Source organism: Emydura macquarii, unplaced genomic scaffold (assembly GCF_026122565.2).
Source record: "Emydura macquarii macquarii isolate MOO-44397 ecotype Brisbane River unplaced genomic scaffold, CSIRO-AGI_Emac_v2 contig_1490, whole genome shotgun sequence".
Classification (NCBI taxonomy): Eukaryota; Metazoa; Chordata; order Testudines; family Chelidae; genus Emydura; species Emydura macquarii.
The window spans coordinates 16,910-26,342 of NW_027131627.1; the positions used below are offsets into that span (position 1 = coordinate 16,910).

Here is a 9,433-nt window from a genome sequence, read left to right on the forward strand (position 1 = left end):
TTCATTAATGATCTGGAGGATGGGGTAGATTGCACCCTCAGCAAGTTTGCAGATGACACTAAGCTAGGGGGAGTGGTAGATACCCTGAAAGGTAGGGATAGGATACAGAAGGACCTAAACAAACTGGAGGATTGGGCCAAAAGAAATCTGATGAGCTTCAACAAGGACAAGTGCAGAGTCCTGCACTTAGGACAGAAGAATCCCATGCACAGCTACAGACTGGGGACCGACGAGCTAGGCAGCAGTTCTGCAGAAAAGGACCTGGGGGTAACAGTGGATAAGAAGCTGGATATGAGTCAGCAGTGTGCCCTGGTTGTCAAGAAGGCTAATAGCATATTGGGCTGCATTAGTAGGAACATTGCCAGTAGATCACAGGAAGTGATTATTCCCCTCTATTCGGCATTGGTGAAGCCGCATTTGGAGTATTGTGACCAGTTTTGGGCCCCCCACTACAAAAAGGATGTGGACAAGTTGGAGAGAGTCCAGCAGAGGGCAACAAAAATGTCTAGGGGGCTGGAGAGGCTGAGGGAACTGGGCTTGTTTAGTCTGCAGAAGAGAAGAATGAGGGGGGATTTGATAGCGGCCTTTAACTACCTGAAAGGGAGTTCCAGGGAGGATGGAGCTAGGCTGTTCTCAGTGGTAGTAGATGACAGAACAACGGGCAACGGTCTCAAGTTGTAGTGGGGAGGTCTAGGTTGGATATTAGGAAAAAGTTTTTCACTAGGAGGGTGGTGAAGCACTGGAATGGGTTACCTAGAGAGGTGGTGGAATCTCCATCTTTAGAGGTTTTTGAGGTGAGGCTTGACAAAGCCCTGGTTGGGATGATTTAGCTGAGGTTAGTCCTGCTCTGAGCAGGGGGTTGGACTAGATACCTCCTGAGGTCTCTTCCAACCCTACGATTCTATGATTCTATGATTCTCCTGAAGCATCTAATGCTGGCCAATGATGAAGAGAGGATATTGGGCCTGATGAACCCCAGTCTGATCTAAGCCCTAAAATAAGATTGTTGAAGGGGGGATTCTGATCTCCATTTCCTACTATGGAAGGAACTAGAGGCAGATACTTAAAGCAACAATAATATATAAAGCCGGGGATTACAACACGGCTTTAAGTGCCAGATTTTTAAAATGTACTTAGGCACCTAACTCCATCCAGGCCAAACCTGAGTGGTTCTACGACTTCGTGTGCTATGTTGCAACAGCTGGAGCAGGTAGCTGGGCCCAGCCAGGTTGAGTCTGGAAACCATCCCCCACATCCTTGGGTCTCCCCTCGGGGCCAGGATTAGGGCTGTGGTGCTGAGCAAAGGGGGTGCTGCATGTGATCAATGTCCCCTTCATCGGGCTAGGAGGGGGCGGCAGCAGAGGAGGTGGGTCACAAAAAAAGACAAAACACAGTCATGGGTTACCTTTGTAAAAAGTTGGGGAACCACTGGGTTAGAGCGATCACCCAGGATAAGGAAGACACAAAACCCAGTCGAGCTGTTCCAGAGACTCACCTGATGCTGAAGACCCATTGGGAACCAACCCTGTGTGTCTTATTCCTGACTCTGAAAGGATCCAGGAGCTGAAAAGTTTTGACCATTTTGGTCCAGAGACCTGAGGTTTGAAACTGAAGTCACTTGTGCTTCAGAAGAAAGAAAGGCAGGATGGAGGTTCTTCTAGGGATCTTGTCATGGTAGCATCAGCAAGAACGAGCCGCAGATTGTGGAAATTAGATCCCCAGGACACCGTGGTTGGTGTGAATGCAAGACAGTCTTTATAACCTGTTTACAAAGACATTCACAGCTAAAACCACTCTGATAACTCACTTTGTTCACTGTTGCGCTCATTTGCCTTTCAAATACATCCGGTTCATAGAAGGGTTCACTGGCTCCGCCAACAAATTCTTCCTCTCCGGGCACAGGGTCAACTTCTATCTCTTCACTGACCACTCGGAGAAGGTCCCATCCATGAAGCTGGCCCCTGAGAAGCGTCTCTTCATCATCCCAGTCGAGAACTACTCACGGTGGCAGGACATCTCCATGAACCACATGGACATCAGCGGCAGCTACATCCGCAGCTGCTGGTGCTACAAAGTAGACTATCTTTATTCCATGGACATCGATGTCCAGCTATTCGAGCACATTGGAGTGGAGATCATCGACACGCTGATGGGGACCATCAGCTCCTGGCAGTACCAAGCCCTGGGAGAGGCGGCCGGAGTCACGGATGGCCGCCATCCCCAGCGGGGATGAGGATTTCTACTACGTGGCCAGCTTCTATGGTGGAAGCATGTCTGAGGTCTACAAGTTGACCACAGCTTGCTTCAAAGGGGTCATGCAGGACAGAGCCAAAGGCATCGAAGCCAAGTGGCACGAGGAAAGCCACCTGAATAAATACCTCATGTACCACAAGCCCACACGCCTACTGTCCCCGGAATACTACTGGGATGAGGAGCTGATCATACCTCCCACTGTCAAGGTTAAGAGACTGTCCTCAGTGCACAAGGATCTGAAAGAAATCAGGTCCTGAAGGAAGGAAGAAAGAAAGATGGGCGGATGCTGTGATGCATAAGGCAATTTCCTGCAGTACCCTTGAAAAAAGTCTCATTGCACTAAATTTTAAGTATCTTTGGAATCTATTGTATTAAATGCAACGGTCATGTGACTTCTGGGAGCCGGTAGCGGGATGGTGTTTTCATAGCTTTCCAGCTCTCTTTTCCACCTCCTAAACGTTACAAGCCACCAGCGAGTGAATCGTTTGTTTGTTTTTTCATCATATTAGACATTATTCTGCAACTTTTTTCTTTTAATTTGATGCCATTATGTGTGCCCTTCCATTGCTGGCTTTTCCACAAAATTCTAAAGAAAACCAGAGAATTCTCCTGAAGCCGAGATGGCACGAACGATATGGCTGTTTCCTACAATCTCCTTGAAATACCTTGTTGCATTAAGTTTACATATTATAGTGGTCTGGGATTGTATGTAAACTCTTTAAGGAGGAGATGGGATGTGAGCCCTGGGATGTGTTATGGACTTCAAGGGACTATACTGAGCAATGTGCCAGATGAGAATGGACTTTTGGAACAAACAGTGGGAAGTAGTTTGTCTGCGGAATATCGAATGGGTTGTGAATGTAAATTTCCCACCTCCGGTTATGCAGAAACCCAACCTTTTGACGATATGTGCTGAGCAGTGAGTCTTCAATATCAGAGCATACTCCGACCTGTAATGTATGGGGGTGGATAAATAGGTAGACAAAATCCTCCAAATGACTATGGAGAAGCATCAAGATCCAGTAAATAGCTCCTTGGAGTGGGAGGGCTTTGTTCCCTGCTCTGACAATGACCTCCTGCATGGCCTCGGACAGAACAATTCCCCACTCTGTGCCTCAGTTTCCCCTCCCCTTTGTCTGTCTTGTCTACTAAGAATGTGTGATAGATATGGCCATTACCTGCAACATCCTTGAAAAACCTAATGGAATGAAGTTTCAGTAGCTTTGGGTCCATTGTATTACAAATGCAAAGCGTATGTATTACTGTGGGATCGCGTGTAACGCCTGCAGGAGGCAGACGTGTCCAGGGCTAGACAAGACGGGGGTTTCCCAAGGGATCTCCAGGGGGAGGGGAATGCAAATGTCTCCTCTCTGGTTAGGCAAAAGCTCAGCTTCTTGTGTAGGCAAGGAGCTCCCCGCTGAGGAGGGAGAGAGACACAGGTCTCCGCCCTAGAGATGTGAAGGCTGCGGAGCTGGAAGCATAGAGCGGGTGGCCTTGCTGGACTGCAGAGGGGGAAAACACAGGTGCAGTTCCCCTGAACTGTGACGGCATGCTCTTCAGGGAAGAGCCTCTCTCTTGTTATATGTCTGCAGCACCCAGCGCAATGGGAACCTACCTCAGCTGGGGACTCTGGATACGCCGGATTTTTAAAGTGCTTAGTCATTGCTCCTCTCAACATGGCAATGTCCAAGTGACTTAGGAGCCTACATTTCATTGAAATTAATGGGAGTTAGAGCGTTTTATTGACATCTGACCCTAGCATATAACAAGAAATACATAGTTGGGTTTTTTTTAAATCTGTCTCTTGAAGTGACTTGAAGACGAAGCTTGCACTACCAGCCACCCCAAATGCCCAAGGCAAAGCTGCACTCTCCATTGTGGTGCGCTCAGCACCAGCTGGCAATAGCAGTAATGGTTACATCTTGTTTCCCAAGTAATCCCATACAGTGGGAACACCTCCTGTGGATACAGCCTGTAATCCAGGCTGGGAGACAAGGGAATCGGGTGCAGAAATCTCAGTCTTTTTTGGGCTCCTAACTCCCTCAGGCTCAGTTGAAAACGCCCATCCTTATCTGTAATGACAAGAGTACGTTTTATTCTCGAGGATTATAATGCGGCATGATCACACGGCCTTATTTTTGCCCAGCGCTGTGTATGCAAAACTATAGTAATTTTTGCTTTCCCAGTGACATGCAGTAATATGCACAACCCCCCTTGACTATGCTCCTTTGGGTCTGCATTATGATAAAGTCTTTAATGACATGAGAACAACCGTTGACTAAAAGATCACCTGTGATTTTTCAAAGAATTTCCAAGGAGTGCCCAGTTCCCAATTTAATTGGAGGTAAGCACTTAACTCCTGTAAGCCTCTCTGAATATCCCCTCCTTAGTGACTGTAACATGAACAGGTACCCTTAACTCTGCCCTCTTGTGCATACATCTGCAAAACACTCGATAGTGGGTGAGCAGCTGGCATGTTGAGACCACTGCTTATCATGGTCACCCCACTGTTGTTATACCGCCGGTCTCTCATATCCATCTGTTTTCTCTCCCCTTACACGTACATTATAAGCTCTTTGATGAAAGGCACCATCTTTTTGTCATGTTTGGGTACAGAGCCTAGCACAGAGGGATAGACACTTGGTGAGTCTTCAATACAAATAAACAACAGTAATTAACTCACATTATGCTGCAATCTTTAAAGCTGACACCAAACCAATGTGCCCCAAGGCCCAAGGTGACATAAACCCATTGATGTCTGTCATCATTCTTACAAAACAAGTATATTGTGGTAGCCCCTAAAAACCACAGCCCTGGTGCAAGTCACTGTACAAAGATATTGTAACAGGGTGGCCTGCCCCTTTAAGGGCCAGGGGCCCTTAACAATTGGGAAAGGGCCAGGGATCCCTCTAAAGGGGTCTGTGGAGAAGAGTTGTAGGCAGCAGAGTGGCCCCTGCCCTGGAGCAGCGAGATGAAAATAGACACTGGATCAGCATTACAAAGGGGCGCAGGCATCTGAAGAAGTTGCTAGGTGCCTAGTGGAATTTACAGTAGCGCCTAAGCAGGGTAAGTGCCTAACTCCCCTTGGATGGCAACAGGACTTTGCTGTGAGCTTTGATAAATCCCACTAGGTGCCCGTCTCCATCTTTAGGTGCCAAAATCCCTTGGTAATCCTGGCCCACAGATAACACAGAAGCTGGCCTGGAGCCAGGGAACTCTGGGGGAAATCCCAGGGCCTGTGGCAGGCCGGGGGGTCAGACTAGAGGATCGTAATGGATTTAAAATCAAGCCATTGATGAACTTTTGCCTCTGGACCCCAGCTTCTGAGCCATGCAGGGCTCCAGGGAGTGCGTCCCACTAGCCCTTAGCAAACAGACGTGGATAAATTGCCTCCCCGCAGCATCGCTCCTTTAATGTCAGTGCAGCTCACAGCCAGCTACACACAGCTCATCTGCGGAGAGTGGCAGATCTGAGTCTGCTTCTACCAGGACAGTCCTAGAATGAGGGGAAAGGATTCTCAGATAGCTGTGCCTTCAGCTTCTAGGTTCTGGTACAGAGATAGATATTGATCAAAGAATCCTGGTGCTGGATGACTGGATGCGTCACCTGTTGGGGAAAAATCCACAAAGACCAGTACAGTAAGTTTGTTATTTCAATTAAATATGTTGGGGGATCGAAATACAGGGGGAAATTCAGATGATAAATATGAATTGCTATATGAACTCATTAAGACTTTTACTCTCAGTTTAATCAGATACATACTGCTGATTGGAATTTCTCCACCCTTCAGGAAAATTTTGACTTCTCACTGAGAACCCAAAATCCTTTCCTTTTTCTTTTAAGTTTTGGCAACTGAAAACTTTCTGCAGAATTTTTTTTTTTTTTTTAAATCACAAAACCAAAACCGTTTTGGTTTTCAGTTTTTAAGTTTCTTTACAAAACAATCTCAAAATGTTGGAGAAAAGCAGACAGATTCTGACATTTGTTGTTTAGCTGAAAACCCAATCCCCATTAAGAACAATGCAGCGAAAATTTCCACCCAGCCTTAAACTTTAAATAAAATTGTGGAACATTACGATTTCTTGATTTCAAACCCATTTATTCTGTTGCATCTGTGTGATATCTCTTTCAAAGGGATAGTTGCCAGGAGCTAACAACTGAATAACTAGTAAAATTGATAGAGCACACAGAATATTTTATATGGACTAGCCCCTTTAAATGCTGGGTTCGAGCTGAACCAAGTAGCAAACACCTGTCTATCCTGACCCGTTTCAAGGACAAATAGGAGCTCATAGGGAAGAGAATTACCTCTTGGCTGAGCTCCAGACTGTTGCTGGCTGAGTGTAAACGGGTGTGCAAAATGTACACATAACGAGACATGGGGTGATGTTTCCAAAGGTATTTAAGCACCTAGTGAGATTATCAGAAGCACCTAGTAGCCTAATCTTCATTGATTTCAAGGGTTGTTCAGTGCATAGATGGTTCTGAAAATCCCACTAGGGGCCACAATACATTTTAAATTATGGAGCAGGGCCCCTCACCAAAAGATCTTGAAGGCCTAGTTGATAAGGCAGAGAAAGGGAGGGAGGGGAACAGTGACCAAGACGGGAAATGACTGGCCCAAGTTCACGTAGCAGGTCACTGGCAGGAACAAGAACAGAGCCCAAGTGTCCTGGCAACCACTGCACCACACAGCACAGAGTAAACAATGCAGCATAGCAGTAATGGAGGGATGAGACTGGCCCATCGTTACATGCAGGCAGAAGTGCAGATGGGATTTGGTGCCGTAAATCAGTTGGGAAGCAGGCAGCAGGACGTCTAGGCACAGAGCAGGGGGGAGAAAAGCTGCCACGTACCATGCTGGAGGAGTCCACATCATATTGCCCTGCAGCGTGGGAATCAGGCGGTGCTGGCATTTTAGTCTATCAGCTTCATGGCCAAGGTGTGAGGGTGGTGACGGTCACCACAGAAGGCCCTTCTTTGCGAGGATTGTTGGATTTGGATTTTACTTTGTTCCATCCTTCACTCTGCATTTGAACAAGCCACTCCTTGAGACGCAGCCTCAGATGAGGTCAAGTAACAAAGCTCCATTGATTTTAAAGGAGCCGATCCAATGTACACCAGTGTGATAACACGACTGATTGATTGTCAACGTGAGGAGCACTGACAACACCTAGTCATTGTAAACTTCGAATGCTCTGCACCTTTGCCATTCATACAATCAGATCTCAGGGAAAGGGGAATCCGGGCCATTCCCTTTGTAGCTCTAATCCTAACCACTGCCCGTCTCATTCCCTCCACAGCCATCACACAATGGACTGAGGAGAAAAATGTCCAGCCAAACCACCGTGACCGAGTTCCTCCTCCTGGGATTCTCCAATGTTTGGGAGCTGCAGATTTTTCACTTTGTGGTGTTTCTAGTGCTTTACCTGGCATCCTTGGTGGGGAACCTTCTCATCGTCACAGCCATAGCCCTCGATCATCGTCTTCACACCCCTATGTACTTCTTCTTGATGAATCTGTCGATCCTAGACCTTGGCTCCATCTCGGTCACCATCCCAAAATCCATGGTCAATTCCCTCGTGAACACCAGGTACATTTCTTACTCCGGATGTGTCAGCCAAGTCTTTTTTTTCTCATTCTTTGCTTCAGCAAGTTTTGCCTTATTGACCATCATGGCGTACGACCGATATGTCGCCATCTGCCAACCACTGGACTACAAGATGGTGATGAACAGGGGAGCTTGTGTCCAAATGGCCGTCAGTGCCTGGGCCAGTGGCATCCTCTACTCCGCACTGCACACCGGGAACACTTTCACAATCTCCTTCTGTGGGGGCAACACGGTGGATCAGTTCTTCTGTGAAATCCCCCAGCTCCTCAAGCTGGCCTGCTCTGACTCTTACCTCAGTGAAGTTGGAGTTATTGTCTTTAGTGTGTGCTTAGTCTTAAGCTGCTTTGTTTTCATAACTATGTCGTATGTTCAGATTTTCAGAGCAGTGCTGAGAATCCCCTCTGAGCAGGGCCGGCATAAAGCCTTCTCCACCTGCCTCCCTCACCTCACTGTGGTCTCCTTGTTCCTTTGCACGGCTACCTTTGCCTACCTGAAGCCCATCTCCAGCTCAGAATCATATCTAAATCTCTTAGTGGCTGTTCTCTATTCCGTGTTGCCACCGATAATGAATCCCATCATCTACAGCATGAGGAACAAGGAGCTCAACGGTGCATTGAGTAAATGGATGTGCTGGAGGTTATTCAGCAAGAATAAAATGTCCATACATCTCCTTCGGTAGCAATTTCATTCAGTGTTTATTTATATGTTTTATGTTTCATGTGCCAGCAGTGCCCCTCTGCCATGTACGTTAGCCAAACTGGACTGTCACTATGCAAAAGGATAAATGGACACAAACCAGACATAAAAAATAATAACATCCATAGACCAGTCGGAGAACACTTCAATCTCCCAGGACATTCTGTCTCTGACCTGAACTTTGTTCTTCTCTCACAAAAAACCTTCAAAACTGACTTCAAAGAGAAACTGCTGAGCTCAAAATCATCTGCAAACTTGACACAATCAAACTGGGTCTGAATCGAGACTTGGAATGGTTATCTCATTACAAGAAGTAATTTCCTCTGATCACCCGTTCTCACCTCCTACTCAATAGTTGTCATTGGGCCTCAAGTACCCTGCTTTCATCCACCTACCCAACTGTTGTCACTGCCCATGGATATGTATATTTTGTCTCCTATATATGTTGTGTATATTTGTTGTTTGATTTCTATCACTTGCGTCTGAAGAAGTGGGTTGCAGCCCACGAAAGCTTATGCCTGCTGAAATTAAATTTGTTAGTCTTTAAAGTGCTACAGAACTCTCGTTGTTTTTACTTTATAAATATACTCATCTGATGACATTATTGCCTCCGTGAGAGCATACTGTGCAACCTGTTTATGAAGAATTGGGTTTTAACACTAGTAAAAATCCAGGAAAAAAATACTCAAGAAAAAAAGTAATTACTATAGGTTTATCTTAATGCAATTACGATTGGAATCTATCTATCTATCTATCGATCTATCTATCTATTGTGCACTGCTACCTACCACCATAGTATCTGATCACTTTGCTCATTTGCGAACAGAGGGGCGGCTAACAGAAGGAGAAGGAGGGAGTTTGCCTGGGAGCCGT

General features: G+C 46.4%; 1 protein-coding gene and 1 pseudogene across 1 annotated transcript; both read left to right on the forward strand.

Moving 5' to 3' along the window:
- Positions 1–1,741: 1,741 nt before the first annotated feature.
- Positions 1,742–2,510, forward strand: LOC137157419 (histo-blood group ABO system transferase 2 pseudogene; annotated as a pseudogene).
- A 5,073-nt stretch (positions 2,511–7,583) lies between these two features.
- Positions 7,584–8,543, forward strand: LOC137157421 (olfactory receptor 14I1-like). Its single transcript, XM_067554671.1, has one exon. The coding sequence runs from the start codon at positions 7,584–7,586 to the stop codon at positions 8,541–8,543; it is 960 nt and encodes a 319-aa protein (XP_067410772.1).
- The last annotated feature ends 890 nt before the right edge of the window (positions 8,544–9,433 follow it).

What these genes read in the sequence shown, in the direction of transcription:
- LOC137157421 (XM_067554671.1), top strand. Translation starts at nt 7,584, where the DNA reads ATGTCCAGCCAAACCACCGTGACCGAGTTCCTCCTCCTGGGATTCTCC.